The sequence below is a fragment of the Salminus brasiliensis genome, chromosome 3 (genome assembly GCF_030463535.1).
Source record: "Salminus brasiliensis chromosome 3, fSalBra1.hap2, whole genome shotgun sequence".
Lineage (NCBI taxonomy): Eukaryota > Metazoa > Chordata > Actinopteri > Characiformes > Bryconidae > Salminus > Salminus brasiliensis.
Window position 1 is genome coordinate 36,278,350 of NC_132880.1, and position 21,824 is coordinate 36,300,173.

The 21,824-nt window shown below is 40.9% G+C and overlaps 1 protein-coding gene across 2 annotated transcripts in view; it reads left to right on the plus strand.

Annotated features, from left to right (window-relative positions):
* The window catches only part of ripor2 (RHO family interacting cell polarization regulator 2), a 60,548-nt gene that overhangs the window by 23,159 nt on the left and 15,565 nt on the right, over positions 1–21,824 (plus strand). For both annotated transcript variants that reach the window (XM_072676020.1, XM_072676021.1), the window contains exons 2-6: positions 11,626–11,746; positions 14,789–14,947; positions 15,953–16,031; positions 16,235–16,258; positions 16,457–16,510. In XM_072676020.1, coding sequence (XP_072532121.1) covers positions 11,626–11,746; positions 14,789–14,947; positions 15,953–16,031; positions 16,235–16,258; positions 16,457–16,510 — 437 coding nt within the window. The remainder of the gene's footprint in view (positions 1–11,625; positions 11,747–14,788; positions 14,948–15,952; positions 16,032–16,234; positions 16,259–16,456; positions 16,511–21,824) is intronic.

Below are 21,824 nucleotides of genomic sequence, written 5' to 3' on the forward strand. Positions count from 1 at the left end.
AGCTCAGTTCTTGAATGTCAGAGAAAAAGCTAATCTAAAGCTAATGTGGCCTCACATGGTTCATGTACAGATTCTTGGGGCATTTGCAGCTCCATTCCTTTATTGCTAGATTACTAGAAAAGTGCATTTCCTGAAGCACATGCAGCATGGTTGCCACTTCCTGGCAGTTGCTTAACCGTTGCTACGTGGTCACTAGTGTGATTGCTGTGTTATACTGGGTTATTGCTATGAAGTTGCTAACTGGTTTCTATGATGTTGCCTCAAGTCTATATTGCTATATCTCAATTTTTGTCAGGTTTTTAGTTTTCTCCAGCCCTGTAGCAGCTCTGTACACAGTCTGAATAGTTCTGGGTGAATAGATCAATAGAAATGCTCTAAATGACTTGGGAATAAACTCATTCTACATTAACTGTAAAGTCCCCATTTTACATGTTTTTCCAGCTTGCAGAGCCTGGGTATGGAACCCACAACCCTGTCATCAATAGCCTGGTGCTCTAATCCCTCAGCCACCACTGCTGTGAGGTAGCATAGCAACCACGTGTTAACACACTAGCTACCACTTGGGATACTGGTTTTCATGGTGTTGCTAGGCAGTTGCTATGGTGTTTCGGGTGGTAGCTAGTGCATTACCAAGTGTTTGCTGTAAAACCCTGTGTATCCTCGTGACATAAGAAAGGTGCACAAAGATTTGCACCTCATTTATTCCTATTGGGGAAAACAGTACACATTCGGTTGCTATGGGGAAATTATTAGTTGCTCAAAAAGCTGCATGCAAGCCCAAATCGCACCGAATAATATGGCGGTGCAACTGTGTCAAAGAAGGGTGTAAATATAAGGGATAGACTATAGGAAGACTATAGGGCTTATTTTTGGCTGGAGTAGGATTAAGGATTAAACGCCTCCCAGATTGGAACCAGGGCATTGTGTTCACATTAAATACATTCATGTGACAACCTGTATAGATGCATCTAGCAATTTGATACAGTAGAACATAAAATGCAAAAAAGGTTAACTAAAGACTAGCTCAATGTGTCCCCTCGCACTGTAACACACACACAGACTTTCACTTTCAGCTCCTGTTTGGGGTGATGGAGATAATAAAAACTGCACTGATTCTGTGTTAATCACTCACTGATGCCCCACTGCTGCGGTGTTTGTTCATCCCTTAAAAGAGCTTAGTAACACTGAGTAAATCCGCTGGCTTATGATATGGTTTCATTAACTTCTCCCACATTATAAGCTATTTGTTTCATTTTGAGAAGCCTGTGTATGAGAGAGAATTGAAACCCAACGCTGAACGCACCATCATTTACAAATGAAGCCCTGACTAACGTTGAGTGTTAAGTGCATTCAACTCCCAACAATGAATACAACATGATGCAATAAATATCCATAACAGGCCAAAATGATACAAATATAAAAGGATAATGATCGCTGATCAACTTTCACACTGGCACACTGGGGTTCGATTCCCCACCTGTACTAGCGCACCACACTACACTAATAAAAGGCTTTTGGCAAGACCCCTAATGCTACGTTCACCTACCTGTGTAACTGCTCTGCTGATGCCAAATACCTGTAATTTACATGTAGTGGTCATATTACCCACCCCTAGTTATAGATCAAATCTGATGTCATAGTGTGAATGGACAAAAAAGCTTCATAGTTGTGCTGTGACTGGACAACAGCTGAACTTGAAAGCAGTCTTTTTCAGTGTCGCCGTTGGCATAGTTACTGCTTTTTGCTTTTGTTTAACTGTATAACTGGATTAAACCTACCATGTCTGCCAGAGCCACAGTGAAAGTGCCAGAGTGAGTGGGTGGGTTTTTAAGAGGAACGGCTAGGCTATAAAGGTTATCATTTCATGGCAGTTTAATAATGAACAGTCAGGCACGTCCCCCTCAGCTCTCTGGCATTTCCGACATGCTCAGACTTCTCAAAGTCCTCCTGTGTTTTTAAGAGTGTGACATTACAAACCCCACACGCCCCAGCCTCACCGCTCAGTGGGTCCAGCGATGGTGTCAGTAGGAAGTGGCGTGACATTTAGCCACTCATATCAGCTGCTCGCATTCCCCCTTTCATAACATTGAGCATTTGAAACAAATATGTTTTTGATGAGCAGATTAGAGTGGCGTGGTCACATTAGGTGTAGGTTGTAGTTAATATGCTAACGTTTATGTGTATGTAACGTTTATTTGCAATCAGTCTCTTTAACTAATCTTATGCAACACACTACAAGGATTCCTGAATTCCCCTACTGAATTCCTGATTCCTGAATTCCCATTCAGGAGGCCGTTTAGTGGACCCTTTTTGTCCATTTCCGAAATATCTGTTCAAGTGTAGAGATACCATTAGCTGCTTTTTCCCCTACTTTCGTTCTGTACAGAGCACAACTGACACCTGTAGTCCAAGTGCTGCATGTCTCCAGATATGCCGTGGTCACACTGCATATGTATCCATATGCCATGGGAAATTAGTGTTTACTGTGTGTGTGTGTGTGTGTGTGTGTGTGTGTGTGTGTGTGTGTGTGTGTGTGTGTGTGTGTGTGTGTGTGTGTGTAACTCCTCTCAGCTAAGGAGCCAACTTTGCGATTAGCATGCTGGTTAACCCGATAATAAACAGTAAAATCATAGAGACATGATTAAAATAGTCCCTTGGTTGTGAGTGCAGTTGCCAGTGGGGAATAGTTATAGTTGTGCTTAGACATTGCTATCAGCATTTCTTCAGTTTTGGGTCTTTAAAGCTGGGTTGCCTCTTTTAAAGCAGAGGGCAGCGCAGCAAGGGCGGTACAGAGCTATTGTTCATAAATCTGACTTTAATTGCGTGTCAAAGTTTATCAAAAATCGAATTTGACACAAAATTCCTGTTAAAATGGATGTAATTTAATCTGGGGGAAATTCTCAGACAAAGGCCTAGTGTGACCACAGTTTAAACCCCTCCCCTCCTTATCTTCCCATCAGGATCATCTTTAGACTGTTTCCTGTTTTCAAGTTTTTTGCCAGTGTCATGTTTGTGTGCTACTGATTTCACATGCGTACAGCAGTGACTGAATTGGGCTGTGGGTTGTTGTGGTTTATGCTGGCAACTGGGCACTTGGGTTTTTGTGTCAAAAACCCAAGTACTTTCAATCCTCTTAAAGTCGTGGGCTTGTGATGACACGCAAATGTGACGGCTGACCCATATTTTGTGATTTAGGATTGGAAATGATCCGGTGTGGGCAGCTTCAAGCCTTCCCACGAATTGTTTAATGCTGTTAAATGCTGCCTCTGTCTTCAGTGTTATTACTGCTTTGAGGAAATTGTCAAGTTTATGGTCTCTTTTTTTTTTTAGTCAAATGAAAATAATTGATTAGAAGATGAGTCTTCAAATATGAAGAACATGAAATTAAGTGGAAACAGCACTTTCTCACCTGTTATGATGCATATTGTTGCCAGTGTTTCAGCATGTGTCAAGTCTCGGTTACACAAGCTGTTCCAGTGCGGCTTGATGTAGTTGTGTCCGTTTCAGTTCAGAACCTTTTGATAGATAATGTGTGTTATTCTTAATTAGAGTGTTGTAGATCTTCTTGAAATGATGGTAAACAGTTATAGGTTATTTTCTCTGAATGTATTTTTAGTCAGATACTATTTTATGCATTTTTCCTTTTAAATAGTTAGGCCCAAATCCAAAGTTTCCACTGTCACATGACCGTGCTCTTTAGTGAAGGTCAAGGCCAGCAAGTACACTTTCAGCCACTTTCAGTCTATTGCACTGTTTTGACTGTGCAGCAACATAGAATGCCTGAAAATGCCCAAAGGGGGTGCTTAATGATCAGCAATCGTTGCTCAATTAGCTGCTGTGTCTGTCCTTTTCCTTTCCTAAATATAACATGGACAGCTGCGTTGGCAGAGGCTAAGAGTCATGTGCAGGAGAGCTCCCCTGAGCACTGCTCAGACACTCAGAGGACCTATTGTGTCTTGTATTTTTGCACCCATGGTTAATTGTCTGATTCTGTTGGCTGTTTCTCTGCACACCCTATGTGCTTACTCAGATAAACACAATGAGACCCTGAGCTGTGTAAAAACAGTCCATTTACTTAGTCATGTAAAAAGATTAGGACACCCCATGGAAAGGTTTTTGTCTTTTTTTATATATTTAAACATCTGGTCATTTGAGGTTCATTTGAATAACATTGAGAGATGGAGGTAATATAACTAAACACAGACAACTGAAGAAATGTAATATGTAATAAATACACAGGCACTTTTATGAGGAGAAAACGTTAGGACACTCCCACATTTATCACTACTGGAAAAGCCTAAATTTAGAATCCGGTGCAGCACATCAGCTACAGATGATTAAACCATGGTAAGAGGGAATTTTGGAGAAGCCTGTCTTATCTAAACCATAGACATTTAGTTTAGTTTGCTCGTGATTGATGAAGTGAGTAGTATCACCATTGTGAGAGCCCAAGAGCACAATTACAATTACAATTGAAATAACTACCAACATGGCCAGGTCAGGCTGTCCTAGAAAGTTCAGCCCAAAAGCAAACCACGGGCAGTAATGAAGTCTCAATCAGTCCTAAAATGTCATCACAGGACCACAGTTGATGTTGTTATTCCTATGATTATTAATAATTTTATCATTATTATTATGCATCTTACAACAGAAGAATGCAGATTACTGGATCTGATCTGAATACACTACAGGTCAAACTAACCAAAATCTCCATTAAGGTCTGTGTAGGCTACGTAGGGCTTCTAGTTTCAAGTCATGCATAGCTTGTGCAGTCTCATAAAGAGTTTTTCTCAGGACATAAAGGACATCTGAGTGCTATTTGATATTTGACCCGTTCAGCAATAAATCATCATGCAATCCGCCACTGACGATTTGAAGCTTTTTTTTTTTTTTTTTTTGGTGGTCAGCAGGTCAGTAGCCCAGTTACAGCATCCAAAGATTACAGTTACAGCCCACTCTCGCTATCCCTGATCAGTGCTGCAGCCAACAGATTTCACTAAAGCTAAAATAGGGTCGTGTAGTGGTCTTACCTTGCAGCTGCTGTTGAGTTCATTGTTTGTGATTCATTTTAATATTCATTACATTGCTAGGAGTACTTCATTGTAAATTTTGGAAAAAGACCAAACTATAAAAAAAAATTACCAAAAAAAAATATTCCATGTTGCACAAATGCATATAAATATGCACTTCTAAGTAGAGAAGTGTTTTGCAAGAATCTGTCAATATGATATGTGTCACGAAACAGGAATTACAATTCAATATTGCAATTTATAAAAAATAAATAAATAATAATCATGATATACAAGAACTGGGGAATCTGAGTACAACATTGCTAGTTGGGGTTTTAACACAACACTAGATTAAATGAACCACTGTCTGCCACCCATCTTTACATGTAAAGTAATAGTTCAAATTGAGCCTGTGCTTTTAAGAATCAATGTGTCGTCCATCCTTTAGTTTTTTCAGCAGTGGTCACAGGATGCTGCTCACAGGACGCTGTTGGCTGGATATTGGTGGTTGGTAAACTATTCTCAGTCCAGCACTGACCCTGAGGTGTTTAAACACTACAGCAGCACTGCTGTGCCTAACCCACTCATACCACTGCAACACACTAACACACCACCATGTCAGTGTCACTGTGTCATCCAAATACTACCTGCTCTGTGGTGGTCAGTCCTGTGGGGTCCTGACCATTGAAGGACAGGGTGAAAGGAGGCTAAAAAAGTATGCAGAAAAAACAGATGGACAATGGACAATATGCTCCTGCATGGTAAGTGGAGATGGTTCAAGTTAATTCCAAACCAGGGGTGGTCATAATATTCTGGTATATTTTCTTACACCCCTTTTAATTAATTTAAATGTAGTCTGGTAATTTGGAAAGCCCTGTTTCTTTTACACACGCTTAACTTGTGTGAAATGGCATGGAGGGACAGCAATGAGGTCAGTGTACTGTCCATCTGGAGATGGCAGAAAGAAGTGAGACACAATGACCAGTCTTACAGGCCCACAACTGAAAGACCCTCCTACCTAGCACAGCCTGTAGTAGAGCCTGGCAGAAGACAACAGAGCCTCAGAGCTGAACGGAGGTGGAGGCGAGGAGGCCCATAATAGCAATGTTGTTTTACTGCACATGCTGTGTATTGTGTTCTGTTGCTATGGGGAACATCATTTATGCATGCATAAGGAATTAGATGTTAACACACTGTGGGCTGATTTCAGCGTTCTTCAGCGTACTGATACAAACCACAATGGTCACAGAACTTCCTATACCTATGTTATGAGGATGTGCATGGGGAAGTTGAAATGTACACTATATGGCCAAAAGTATTGGGACACTTGTTCATTGTGTCCTCTGAAATCAAGGGAATAAAATGAGTTTATTCTGCTTTTGTTTAAGTAACTGTCTCTACTATCTAGGGAGGTCTTTCTATTATATTTTGGAGCATTGCTGGGAGGATTTGATTGCATTCAGCAAAAAAAGAGCATTTGTGAGGTCAGGATATTAAAGTTGATCACCACCCCACTTCATCCCCAACTCATCCCAAATGTATTGGATGAAGCAGTTCCACTGCTTCAAAGCTCAAATGTCCACACCTGGCGTTGGTTAATTAAGGGATCTGCTTAAGATCCTTTTCTATTCTATTGGCAGTACTTGGCTACATTGGCTACATTGACTTGGCTATATTGTGTGTTTGTATGTATGTACAGTCTGGTGCATGTAGACAAGAAGTTAATCTGCGTGTTGGAAATAGAAAAAAAGAAGGCACTTCTCTAAACCCTTCTACCCAGTTCCAGCTAGCGGATAATGACTTCCTCTTTTCAACTCTTGCTTCTTCTCAACGTCTCTCTGTCTCTTCCTTATTCTATTTCAGAATTGTTTTCACGGACACACACTTTTGCTTGATCACCAAGAGTTTGTATCTAAACTTGAACTAACAGGAACTATTTTAAGATGAATTGAAGGACTTGGTAACTGTAGGGATTTAACAACAGGAACTGGTACAGAAAAGGCAAATGCTTTTTCCAGTAAACTGTGAGTTTTCATTATATAAATGAGTTGTAAGGCTACAAGTGCCTTAGTGGTCTGTTATGCCAATATGCCACCATTGCTGTGTCAACTTTAAAGCGAAGCTCCAAACTATAGTTTTCACTTATCCCCAAACTTTCCAATAGGTAATGCAGCAGTTACATTCTGCTGTTGAATTGTACACAATGTAACTTCAGCACTGCTTAAGGTGGAATGGAGAGTTAGAATTAGAAGCCAATTTTAGCTTCTGTTTTGGCTGCTAACCGGTAATGTCACTGCACTTATTGGTTAAAATAAAGCTCTTTTTGCTTTTGCTTTGGGTAGTTTTCGAAAATATGGGAAGTTTGTCTGCAGAAGCTGAGGATCTGAAGATCTGAAGTGGATCGGAACCTTGAAAGCTGATATTGGATCTTTGTTAAAATGTCTGTATCCTGTTAAAATGTCCCTTATCCTGAGTCACTAGGTCGGATTGGGACATCCCTGATCCTATCATTTTGGCAGCATTTGACTGGCTCTGAGCAGAAAGTATACCTCTGTACACTTCAGAATACATCATGCTAGATATGTCAGCAATCACATCATCAATAAATACCAGTGACCCAGTTTCACTGGCAGCCGAACATGCCTCCATCTTGTTTGACAGATGATGTGCTATGCTTTGATTCAAGATCCTTTTCTTTACTTCTCTGAACCGAAGTTTGGTCTTGGTCTTGGTCTTGGTCTTGGTTTTATTCGGTATATAAAGGAAAGTTGGAGGTTAGTCAGAATGCTCCATGTACAGTAAAGGATTGTACTGATTTACCTAGCATATTGCATATGCTGCCTTAACAATTACCAGATAATATAGTACGAAGTCCGAATACACACTTCCATAATCCATATCTGCAGCCCTCCAGGCCTACTCTGGGACCCCCTCACACCCTCAACATGCTTCATGCATATGGGCCTGGCTGGCGGTAACAAATTAATGAATCCCCCCCCCCCTCCCACCAACCCAATGCTCATCCCTTCCCTTTCTTTCCCTTGCTCTGTCTTCAGCGGGGGCCTAAACCCCTTGTGCCAAGCCAGTGTAGTCTGAATGCTGATTAGGGTTGTGCCGAGAGCAGAGGATGACGTATTCTTCCTCAGCTGTGTTTTCAGGGCTGATTGTGAAGCGAGACGGGCAGGCCTCAGTGGAGAGAGTGGCACCTCCATTCAGTGGCCATCCAAGCATGCACCAGGGGCCTAACTGTGGCTTTGTCTTCTTGAGATGCATGAAGAAACGAATAATGGGACGTTTTAAGGACTGGAAGAAGAAACCGATTCCCTAGCAAAGCGTCTGAGTTGGTTCAAGAAAAATGCTGTTTGGAGACTGATGGCCATGCGCCAATGAGTTGTGGTGAAGCCTCAATAAACCATGAATACACTGAATAAATGACCATGGCTTTATTGGTTCTATACCACACATCGTTTCCTGGTGGAGCTTTCTTTCTTTTCCTTTTATGTAACAGCACGTGGTCTCGGTTGTACGTTTATGGAGGATAATGTACGCCTTGTCTAAAACAAATGAGGTGGAATGAATGTGTAATCTAAAATGAGCTTTCTGAAGTGTAGTCGTCAATCTGGAAGTCCAGTGAACACTAACCTTCCACAATAATCCAATATTCAGGCTTTCAGCAACTGTAGAATAAAAAATTATATGCCTATAATTAGAGTAATGGGTAGCTTTTTCTGTTTTAATACACCATAATAACTTTGACTTGGAAACGGACAGAGATTTTCTTAATTGCTAACCATGTCCCAGGGCCTTGAAAATGTAGTAATTTCCAGCAGTTTGGTGTTTAGTATTGTTCAAACAGTCGCTATTTTTAGAGGCCAGCCTTTGCTGTCCCTTGCCGTTCTAAACGTCTGCAGTATGGCGTTGTTTTTATTTCTGGACTTCTTTTCTTCTTATCTTAGCAGCAACGGCCTGATGTTTTTACAGATCATTAAAATAATGTACCGAAGATTAGTCAAGATGTCAGTGGTGTTCATTGAAGTCTTATCTTTAAATAGCCTGGTGTGTTGTCCTAAGACAGACTTTTGTCTCACTGCTGCCAAACAAGATCCTGTCTTTCCGATAGAGACGTCCTGCTTTTGTGAGGCTCCTTGTGAACACTGGCATATCCATTGCACTATTCTCTGTGTGAAGACCCAGGCGTGGTATACGGTTACACTCAACTTACAGTCTTACAGTACCCAGCACTGGCTGGCGTTCAGCACAACTGCATGTAACCTCACCTCCACCAGCTCAAACCTGCCCTTTCCGAGAGTTACAAAGCCGCAAAGGGGTTGTACCCATTTCCTCCCCACTTTAGTCAAGTCCAGTTCCACCTGCTAGCTACGTCTTCTTCTTGCTACCAGAGACATGTGCCACGAACATGTGCAGTGTCACTGGAGCTTAACATGCTTGGAGGAGAACACTGACTCCAAATTTTGTTATGTCAGCTAACAGATGGCCAAGCAAGCTAGCTTTGTCCTGAGTAATGGAAGGGAGGGAGAAGCTGGGCCACCCAGAGAGAATCTGAGAGTCCAGAGTCCAATTACGCCGAAGAACAAATTCTATAAAAATTTGTTGATTATTCTACTGTAATACGTGTAACCTTGTAAGTTGCTCTGGATAAGAGCTAAATGCCATAAATGTTAATGTAAATGGACAATAGGAAAAAATGGGTTTGTCCATTATTGTCCACTTCAGCTTTATTCAAGTCATAGAATATACGTTGCTGGGGTATTGATCACAGATTTGTGGGTTTGATACCCAGGTCCATTAAGCTGCCCTTAACCCTCTCTGCTCCAGGCGTGCTTAGCATGGCTGACCCTGCATGGCTGACCCTTTCTAAGCAGGGATATGCTGTTAATTTAATTGTACCGCACCAGTATAAATTACGATAAAGGCGCATTACATCACATGAGAACTGTTTTACGAACACCTTTGGCTTGTACCTGCAATCTCTCAGCCTTGATGTCATTCACGCAGGTAATTACTAGGAAATTACTTCAGCCTAAACGTTCCACCAAAAATAGTTTGAGCAGTTTAGAGTAAAGTGATCATTGTTGTTCCTTAGCAAACCTGTAGACAGCTGGATGATACAAGTATAGTTAAAAAAACACAATTATCGGATCTAATCTCACACACAGACTGTTCAGATCAGATCATGTGATTAAAATCGCGATTTTCAGATTACATTTTACACTCCAGTAGTAGTGACTGAACCCTTTGACCCAGCTCTACTTTTAAACAGTGTATCTATGTAGAACAGATCCCAGTTTTTGCCACAGAAACAGCAATGGTGGGAAAGCCGTTTGAAATGGTTTAATGCACAAAGACTAGCGTGCATGTCCGCAGTCCTACTCATAACCCATATTTGACTGTGGCCTATATCTGAAGCTGGTTAGTAGGGCTGAGAGCTGCTGCTGGCCATGCTGATGCAGTGTCAGAGCGAGTGAGCGTGTCTCGTTCTCCCTCTCGCATCGCTGAACTTTCCTGCCTCGTTGCCCCCCAGTCAGGAGCTCCGTCAGGAGCTTGCCACCGCTGTCATCATCCCGCTGTGCTGTGATGCAATGGATGAGGTAACGGCCTACAACCAGAGCAGCCATCGTAACTGATTTGTTGTCTGAAGGTCTTTTCAATTCAGCTTCCTTTGTGTTGCTGTGTTTAATTGAAATGAGTAATGGAGAAGGAGTACAGTCTGCAACCCCCCACACCCCCAAAACACTTTTTCATTGCCACTTTAGCTGAAGTGGGCTCAGGTGGCATTAAGCCTTTTCCAGGAACCTCTCAATGCGCACCGTATGGGGCTTTCTTTGCACTGCTATTTCGGTTTTGCACAAGGGATTAAATGACTCATCTCATGCTTTTCATTGCATTTAAGTGTTTTTATTTTCTTCATTAATTGACCTCCCAGGCTGGCGAGATCCCAGAGTCTTCGTAGTGACAATAATGCATCACCACCTTCCAGTTAATTATCAATTCATGTTTAGTCCAACATTTAGTACATTGAATGTTCCAGTGTTTGTGGACACCACTTCCAGTGGATGTAGTCAGCTACTTCAAGTTGCACCAAAAGCTGACACACACGTGCAAATGCACATGCACACACACAGGACTCTTCAGAACAAATGAACATGTACCTTTTGGCACCATTGAACTGTGAAGCAGTGGAACTGTGATCTCTGGAATGCAGGTGCTCCATCTAATACTTTTGGGATGACTGGGGGTGAGGTGGAGTGGTGATCACCCAACATCCTGACCTCACTAACTCTCGGGTGCTGAATGCAATCGAATCCTCACAGCAATGCTCCAAAAGTTATTAGAAGGTCTTTCCTGAACAGTGGACAGTTACAAAAGCAGCGTAAACCTTTTTTTTTTTAAATGCCCTCTATTTCAGAAGAAACAGTAAATGAACAGGCGTCCCAATACTTTTGTCCAAATTGTGTATCCTCCTGTGTAGTTTAGTATTCACATTTAAGTTCCAAATGAAGTGTTGTTATATCAAATTACTGTCCTGTGCTGATTTTGTCTATAGCAGTGACCCTTCTTTTATTCATTCTGCCCTCTCTTCTCTGTTTTCCTGCAGGAGTGTCCTCCCGCTTCCCAGAGATAATGGCGGCCGGCACCCACTCTCCTGGAGGGCCCAATGGAATCATCCGTAGCCAGTCCTTTGCCGGCTTCAGCACTCTGCAGGAGAGACGCTCACGGTAAATAGAGTTCTTTGGTAGACAAACAAAATGAACATTGTTTGTCTGTACAATACAGTCAGAGCAAATAAGGGAGAACGAAACACTCAATAAAAGCTCAAAACATATTAATTAACAGAAAAGGCCTAAGGAAATAAATATGTTGCAGGCCTTTTTTTTAATTGGCCTGAAATTTAACTTATCGAAGATTGTCCTCCAGTGCTTGTAATTGCTAGCTCTCTCTACAGCCCGTCCATTTATACAGTATCTACCCTCAATCTACCCTCAACCCCAACTCTGCCCTCTTCTTTTCATTAGGGTCAATGAGTGTTCTCGTAACTTGCCCAACCTCATAACCGTTGCTGTAAAAGATTGCATTTGTTGGCAACCATGGATGGGTCAGTTCAGTATCACACAAAGCTTCTTTGACTGTTCTCACTGCTACAGCATGCATGGTGCACACAACACGCGGACACGGTTAAAAGTATACGATTCTTGAAGGAACTTTTGAAGGTTCTTCAATTTGAAACTGTGGAGGAACCTCTTAATGTGCTTTGATGAATCTTCAAGGAACATTTTTCTTCTAAAAAAAATTCTTGAAGGTTTCTCAAAGCATCTTAGGTGATTCCTCTACAGTTTCACATTGAAGAACCTCCAGAGGTTATTCATGGATCTTATACTTTTAACATTGCAGGATGGAACAGTGTAGACAGAGCATGTCCGGCATCCAGGCCACATCTATGCTGAGATTAGGGTTCCTCTACTCTAGCAGTCTTTAGAGTTCAGCTCATTAATGTCTTACTAATTAGCTAATTAGTGGACATGATTTAAAACACTACACTCTATAGAGCTGTGGCCAGGAAGGAGCCCAGTTTGACACCTGTCCCGTAGTTAAGGATGATAAAACTGTCCCTTTTACATGTATACAGTGTCACAGTGTGGGCATCCCTGGTTAAATTTTCTGTTTTGTAAATACTGAAGTCAGTAGAGGATGGACTGATGAGCACAGGGATGAATCAGTCATGCTTTGAGCTTGTTTCAGCTAGTGGCACAGGGAACATTTCACTGGTAGAAGGAAGAATGGAATCAATTAAATATCAACAGATTCTGGAAGCAAACATCACACTGTCTGAAAAAAAGAAGAAGCTTCTAAAAAGGATGGCTTCTACATTATGATCGTGATCCTAAACACACTTCGAATCCCACAATGCCACTATAGGAGGTGCAAGATGAAGGTTTTCTCATGGTCCTAACAGTCCCCCACCCTAAATATAATTGGATATCAATGGATGGGCATCAAAAGAGCAGTACAGCAAGATGGCCCAAGAATCTCACACATCTTGAAGCATTTTGCAACAATGTTCCGAACAAAAACTGAAGGTCTGGTACTACAAAAAACCTACCTAAGGGGTTTTCACCAAGTCCTAACCATGCTTTGCTACCTTTTCTTTCATCATTGATATTCCATCAACTGTGAGTGTTATTATTGCAAAGTAGAGGCATTTAGGAACCACAGCAACTTGAGGAGCTGAGGCTGAGGAGCATAGTGCATGAGTCTCTAATGCTCTGCTAAGTCAGTAATTGCAAATTTTCAATCCTGCTGTTAGAGCTGCAAAGAGACGCTAACTTCGAGTGAATGCCTATAGATTAAGAATAGGAGGTGTAGGTGTAATGTGGAGGTGTCCCAAAACTTTTGTCCATATAGTGTATGTTGACCAGGAGTGCCCAAACATTTGCTTGTCACTGTGTGTTGGTGGTAACATTCTGGAAGAGCTATTAAATGTTTAGTATTTTAATTTTAACACAGATATGAAGTTGATTTTAATAAGTCTTTTTACATGAGGAGGTAAAATCAACAGAACAGAGCTGAAATTGGAGGAATTTTACCATCTGATAATAAGAGGGAGCTTATGAGCATAGTAATGAATTCTGTGTCAGTGTCTGTGTAGAGAATGCTCCCTTATCTGAACGTGGCAGAGTGGTGTGTGTGTGTGTGTGTGTGTGTGTGTGTGTGTGTGTGTGTGTGTGTGTGTGTGTGTGTGTGTGTGTGTGTGTGTGTGTGTGTGTGTGTGTGTGTGTGTGTGTGTGTGTGTGACCCCTAGGCAACAGTGTGTGCTCATTCACCACACTGGCCTAGATTCAATGCAGTGGAACTTCCAACGATGTGCGTGCGCGCTTGTGTATGAATGACACGTTGAGACATGTCAAGCAGTGAAACCGAATGCCTTGGTATCCATACATCTTAGGAATGCAGCCATTTATTAGCTTTCCAGTGACGGTTGTTGCTAAAGTAGGCTAATAAGCACTAATCCAACTGTAGAGCTCTAGAATACAGATTTAACTTACCTTAAATCTTTTCCTTTGATTTTCACTGTCATGACGACAACCTTTCTGTTCGCAGTTACATTAAAGATACATTTAGAATCTACAGTCCAACAGTTCAGTAGACGTTTGTCATATAAATTGTCTTGCACAGCACATCCTGCAGTAAAATGCTAAGACGACTGTCCTGTCACATGACAATAAGATAAAAGGCAAGATGGATACAAAAAATGCAAAAAATTATAATGCATAAGATATATATTGTGACTTTTTTACCACCATTTTTACAGGTTTTAACTTTTTTGACATAATGTGAATCTTCCTTATAATGTGTCAAATTTGTATGTTAAACGGACCAAAATAAATGCTCCAAAATCTTATTCCATTAAAAAGTTAACCAAAATAGTATTTCTGCTATATATAATATAGCAGGAATGTAATGTGAAAGTTCTGACCTTTTCTGACATGCTCTGTTTATTTTAATTTCAAATATGTAATAATTTCCTCCACCACAGTCCATAGTCAGATATTTAAAAAGAAAAATATACTGTACTGTACTGTACTGACTCTGCTTGTTTTTAATGAGCTATGAGTAAGTAATAATAAAAAAAATATTTTATTATCACTAGCGGTAACTGTGGTTAACTGTGGTTTAAAGTAAACCCTAAAGCTAGTGCAAGTTCAGTAGTACATGATGGCTGTCATTTGTTATGGTAAACATGTGCTCCTGTGTTTTTCCAGGTGTAACTCGTTCATGGGGAACTCGGCAGTGCAGAAAAAGCCCACCTCCAAGCCCAAGAAGTCCCATCTGTCGGGGCACAAGTCCAGCAGCAGCAGCTCACATGAACCACAGCCCAAGAGAGTGGAAGAGGTGTACGGAGCACTGAAACAGGGCCTAGAGTGAGTGCAGCTCATACCTTCACACTTTCAGTAACACCAGCTTCGTCCTACAGTAGCAGCTTTTCAGAATAAAGAGGGGGCATGGGTGTCTATGTCACTGTGCAGTCCCACACCTCGAGTAGCCTGACACTGTACCTCATAGTTTTGTTGTCTGTGCTCTCAACATCTGACTGAACACACCAGTTAACTGTCCAGCCCTTCATGAGCTTAATATAGGTGTGTTGGAGCCGTGCAGCACTCCATTTGGGACTCCATTTCTGTTCTGCATTGGCACACCGATTATTAGGGTATTTCATAGCTGTCCAGAAAACCTAACTCAAAGTTTTACTGCACTGTTAAAATGCATTTAATTGTTTGGCATTGAACTTTAGGAATTATGGTTATTTTTTATTTATTTATTTTTTTGTTTTTGTTTTTGCAAAAAATATTTCCAAGAAACCTCAAACTGAAAGGATCTTTAAGGGAAAAATTTTATGGTATAGGAAAAAAGGCAGAGATACCACAATATTGCTGTTTTTGTATTTGTTTAACTGGTGCAGATACTGAAACTTCAAATATCGCCCAATACCGAGCTGGACAAGGTTGTCCAAAAACATCTCAGCCACCAACTACTAAACTAGCATTACATAAAATATTCTCTCTACCTGTGAAAATGACCCTAACACTAGCATTCCTTTTGGAAACTGGAATCAGATAAGTCTTCTACTTTAATGTTTTAAAATGTTTTCTGTTTTTCACTTTTAGTTTAGATCAGTTTCATTCTCTGATATTCGATCCAGCTTCTTCAGGAGCATCATCATCAGCCTGATACTGTTATTCACTGATACCAGTTATTTTATCTATAAACATTTCTGTTGGACAGTTCTTACCTTTTGGCTTCTGCTGCCCGTCACTCACTGTGCAAAAGCCCCTCTCTCTTCCCTTAACCCCCACTTTTGTCACGGAGTATGTTGTAGCTCAGTGTTTAGAAGCTGCTGAGTTGTCTCTGTTTTCTCTCTGCATCAGTGAGTATCTGGAAGTGCACCAAGTGGAGTTGGACAAACTAACCTCTCTCATGAAGGATATGAAGAGGAACTCCAGACTGGTGAGCCAGTTTTTGTTCTCCGAGTTATTGATCTTGTCTTCAGAAAGATGTTCGGTCTTTGATTAATGTCTCAAAACACTAATTATTTGATCTCAAGAGTCTTATTATCAGGGGTTGGTATGAATCTGATGCTTCTAATTGAGAGGTTGCAGTGCACTGATGGTGTGTCTTTGTGTGTCTGTGTGTGGTGGTGTTTTTCTCAGGGAGTGCTGTACGATCTTGACAAGGTGAGTAAGAAGACTACATCCGTAAACCCTTCTCTCAGCGATTCTCAGTGTGAAGTCTATATGGCTCAGAAACGTAACATAGCACTCTTATGCAAGGGCCACCCATTATTACAACACATTTAATCGTCATTTGATTGTGTACTCTGATTGATTCTTGTGTGACTGGCTCTTCTCTTGTTTGTTTGTTTTATCCTGCAGCAAATTAAGACCATTGAAAGATATATGCGACGGCTCGAGTTTCACATTAGCAAGGTAAGCAGTGATGGGATTACCGTTTTAGACTCTTCTGCTGTCTTGTTATGAAGCATACATCACCTGTACCTAAGCTCTAATAGCAAAACTTCAACAGTTCATTGATTTCCTTTAAACAGACTTTTTAAACTAGCTTTGAATATTCTCTGAACTCTGGATAAAAGCCTGACACATGCTAAATCTAAAGTGTTTTGGTTTAAAATAAACTACAGCAGTTCTTAAATAATAATAAATAATAATAATAATTAAAATAATAAATAAATAATAAATAATTAATAATAAATAATTAATAATAAATGAGAGGATAACATAACCTACATTTTATAAATGTTTAAAAATCCAATAATAATAAATATTGATTAGGTTGGGAAAGTGTCCCATGAAGTTTTTGGTTCAGTCTGGAGTGCTGGTCGGAGCATTCAGAGAGTACTGTATATAGCCTATATCTGGAGTCTGTGGCTGTGGCAACAAACTAAAGAATTTTTAACATATAGCAAAGGGACCACAGAGTGCTTAACAGAGCTAAGAACACAAAGCAGCACTATGCGAATATAAGCAAAATACTCAGGGCTAAGTGCTAAACACAGCAGGGTGCAAATGTCTAACTCTTTGCTAGTGCAGACCGAACTATAAATATACAGCTACCAAGAATTATACATGCCTTAGCTCAGAAAGATCCAGAGTGCAACTGCTTCTTCATCAAATAATTATATAGAGCTAAACAGTCAGTATTGGAGCACAGGTTGGCCATTCTGTGCTAAATGTTAGGAATAGGGCCTGTTTACAGCTGGCATTAGCATGCACTTTGTATTAAGTAATTATTACTCATATTTCATAGTTTTTCTGACAGATGTATCCGATCACAGAAAATGCATTCCGTTTTCACTTGGGGGCGAAATCGGTCTCTGACCATCTCTGAATGTGGTTTGAATGATCTGATTGTAATCCAATCACAGTGTGTCTTGGGGTGTTTACACCTGGCTTTTCATGCAGATGAGTAAAATCCAAATGCGATCCGATTACCAAAAATGTATGTTAATGCCAGCTGTAAACAGGCTCAAATACTGTATCGGTTTCAATCATGCATAAACACCCAATGCAAAAGTACATTTCCATCAGTTGATTCAGGTATACAGTGACTCATCTCGCCATGATACGTCACCATATGAGGCTTCACACCTGACTCTGTGCTCCAGAACCCATCGAAGGGGCAGGTGCTCTCCAGGTAGTCTTCACAGCTGCGTGAAACGAAAGTGCGGACTCTCCATTTAGACCCGGTTGACGTCTAAATTGTTGCTGGTGGTGATCAGCGAGTGCGCACTATTGCTGGTAACACATCATTGTTTGTGGTAATTGTTTCTGACTCACTTCTGGAGTCCCCTGGTCAGTTCCTCTCGAGTCCTGCTGTGCCCCTTCCTTTCTGCAGTGTCCTGCTGACAAAGGTGTGTTGCCACTACACAGTGGAGCACTAATTGGCAACCTGAAAGCCCTTCTGGTCTAGGTAGTCATAGCAACCTGAAGATGGCTGCTTTTGAAGCCATTCCAGAGCAGTTTGTCTGCTTTCTTTCCAAGCTCCCCTGCGAGAGCTGGGTGCTTGTCCACATGTCTCAGAAAGGCCGTGGAATCATGGATTGTACTTTGTTTACAGTCCTTAAGCTTATATAGAACATTGTGCAGCTCCCTTGCGGCAATTTGCAGAGCTGTTTTGCTCGTTGCTGTTTTCGTTGCGCTCGGCAGCCGGTTTGCATTGTTTGCGATTGGCTCTGGATCTAGGTCAAAGCAATCTTCCCGAGTGGTGATGGGTAGACCTCTGACGAGTGTGTTGGGGGGCTTTAATGAGGATGTAGAAGTGCGATTTCATGTGTATGAGCATGTCCAAGTGGGAGAACACTGTGTACAGCCCCATGTGGTCGGTTCTGGTGGAACATGGGGAGTTTGTGTGTGTAGAGGACCGGGTATGTGCCGCTGTATTGTACACTTGCGGCGAAAAGGCTAGAAGGCTTAAAGCTTTCTAGAACCTTTTAAAAGAGTTTAAACATATAAGGGTCCATGTTCTTTGAATTGTCATGGTTCTAAATATAACCATTGTAGTTACTAAAGAGCCCTTGAGGAACTCTTGTGTTTTAAGGGTATAAGGGCAGAAGCATGAGAAAGAGGGTCTACCGAGAGTCTGCACACCCCACTCTGATTTGCATATTCTTTGAAGTGCTTCATGTATGAGAAGATTTGGCTCATGAAAAAATAATATGCCCTGGTCTGAATTCGTTTAATATTATTGGTTCTAGAAATTGCAGCGCATTGTATTTATTCCCCCCTTTCGTTCTCCTGATTGCCTTCAGTTAAAGGCTGACACAGAAAATAAGACTCCCTGGTGTTATTATTTGATTATGAGAGCTTGGCTGGAAGTTTACATACGTATACTCATTGTGGATGCCATGGCAGTATTGAAATTTCAGTGATTTATTTTAACAGAATTATTTCTGAAGCAGAATGACACACAGTGAACACATAGAACACATAGAACACACACATAGAACAGTGTGCAGCTGGCAGCTGGAACACTGTCTAAAGTCGAGCGAGTTTTACGTGACATTGTCAATAGAATAACGAAGGAGGATTCTTCAGCATAACCTCAAACCATCAGCTAGATTTTTAAAACATGAACACAAAAATGACCCCAAACAAACATCAAAGATGGTTGTGAAACGGATAAAACTTTCGGAAGGGCCTTCCCAAAGTCCTGACCTCAATCCTATTGAAAGTATGTGTACTCTGCTTAAATGTCGGATCAGGAGGTTATCAAAAGCATTGTTTCTGCAACACACAACTTCAAGCGATGTTTAAGGACAATCTTAAGGGGAATTTTCATACATACATACACACACACACCTGCATGTTGACCCTGTATTTATATTTATAAATGTAGCAAATTCTTGTTTCTTCTAATTAAAAGATATACTCTAGATATGCTCTATAATCTCTTTCTGCCCCAGAAAAGAAATGGCTCAAAGAAATCACTGGAATCCTGATAGCCAGACCATGAGCATAGAACAGCAGTTGAGTGACACGCAGTGAACACATAGAACACATAGAACACACACATAGAACAGTGTGCATAAAAGCTGTAGTTAACAGCACCTAGTCACCTGTACATTCGCACACGTGTGGCACACTTGCAGAGGAAGAGGGGTGTCCAGCCTTTCTGCAGAAACACTTGGGGCAGTGCTGCAACCACAGGTGTCCCACCCACCCACAGGAAGAAGGACCAGGCAAACAGGAAGTCTTGCGACAGGTGGTGTTGGGTAAAAAAGAGGAAGAACTGATAATAGTGAGAGGGAGGAGTCACTCTTCTGTAATGTTTTCTCAAAGGCTTTAAGGTGGGGAGAAAAGACAGTGCTCCTCTGAGGATGGTTAAAAATAGCCAGGTCCTTCTCCTGGAGGAGCTGTTTCTCAGAATTCTCTTTTTCAACAAGTCCGCTCCTCCTGGGGCTGACTACAAGCTGCTAACAGAGCTGTGGAGTGTGAATGGCACCAGAGGAAGGAAAGTGAGCCCTCAGGAGCAAGCAAGTCATTAGAGGTGGGATTTCAGAAGATAGCCCCTGCTCAGCGTGACTTCAGCCCCGAAGCTTAGTTTCCTTTTCTATTGCATTACATACACCTGCAGAATCCAGTTTAGTTTAAGGTTGACTGTGAGATTAGCCTAAAATAGCACAGATGGCCTCTTGGTGATCCTAAGGCCTAAAACACCAGTGTCGTTATTTGGCTCAGTCTTCTGTCTCTCCCACACTTCTCTCCTCTTCTGTTTAATCAGGCTGGTGTTGGTAAGATGCTGTGCAGCAGTGGGCCTAAATCCTGTAAGCACAGCTGATAAATGCACCATATCTTAAGAGGATTTATCCGGATTTATGTATTCTCTTTTCATCCTCACATTATATTATGTTTAATCAGTCTTTGACAGATGATGTACTACCGAAATGCATTTTGGGCTAATTGACATTTTGGAGGTCAAAGCTCAGAGCAGTTGATTGTAAATCAACATGTCACATTAGAACTGATACAGGTAAACATAAACACAGTAAAAAGTAACAAGAAAGTAGTTGATCTCTTTGGAGCTAAGGTGAAGAACATAGCTTGGTTTTGATTTCAGTCCTACCAAAGATTACAAAAGGGAATTATGGTCAGGAAAAAAATACAATAGCCCTGAAAGTCTTTGTGTGTTACAGATTTAAACATATGGACATTTGATCTTCAGTCGTGTGTTCAGGTATTACCAACATATCTCTATACTGTTAAAATGAAGTGTTTTTAAATGAACGTAAATACCCATAATTAGAATCAGGTGCAGCAAATCAGCTGCAGATGATTAGAACATTATTAGAGGGGATTTAGGAAGAGCCTGTCATATTTAAACCTCAGACCTTTATGCTAACTATACCCTAGAAGACTTGAAAAGAGACTGGAAAGAGTCTGAAAATTGGTTACACTTACACTAGCTTACACTTCAAAAGACAATTAGTCATTACTCACATAGGATTTAACAAACACTGTGAATCTTGCAGGCTCACTATTTGCTACTGGATTCCTTTTGAGATTATTTCCCATAATTCTCCCGGTTACAAAAAGAGTAACTGTTGAACAATGTAGCAGAAACAGAAGCAGCATTTGGCCACAGCTGCCCTTATGTGTGCAGTAGTTTGTGCATTAAAATGTAAGGTTGTGAAGGTGCTTTCTGTTTAACTCTCCTATTGGTTATTCACATTATCCATGATACAATTTGCATGAGCCAAGACTAAAAATATGTGATTAATATTAAACATGGTTACTTTTATTGGGAATTGTATTCTCACCAAGGCCTTTAGAAAGAATATTGTAAATGCATGCAGGTCTGAGACGGGATTATTATAGATCTCAAACCACTGAACAATTAGAAATTGTTCGTAATATTTTACAAGTATAACAACTGTCAACATGACCAGGTCAAGCCATCCTACCAAGTTTTGTCTAAGAGTAAAGAAGTCTCCAACAAACCTAAAAGGTAATCACAGGACTTACAGGTATCTCAGTTGAGACTAAAAAAGACCAATAGTACTTATATTGTCCTATTGTCCTGAAAATATGGAATTTATGTATTGCGCAACTTAGAAATGTATAAGCAAATGTGTACATATGTGCTCCAGCTTCTTACTTTGAGCTTGATAAATGACTTGGCAAGATTATTCTGACCACACAAACACATGCGCGCACACACACAAGCTACACACTAAGCCATAGTATTGCCAAACAGCTGCTTGCTTGCACAACATGGGTTGGTCTA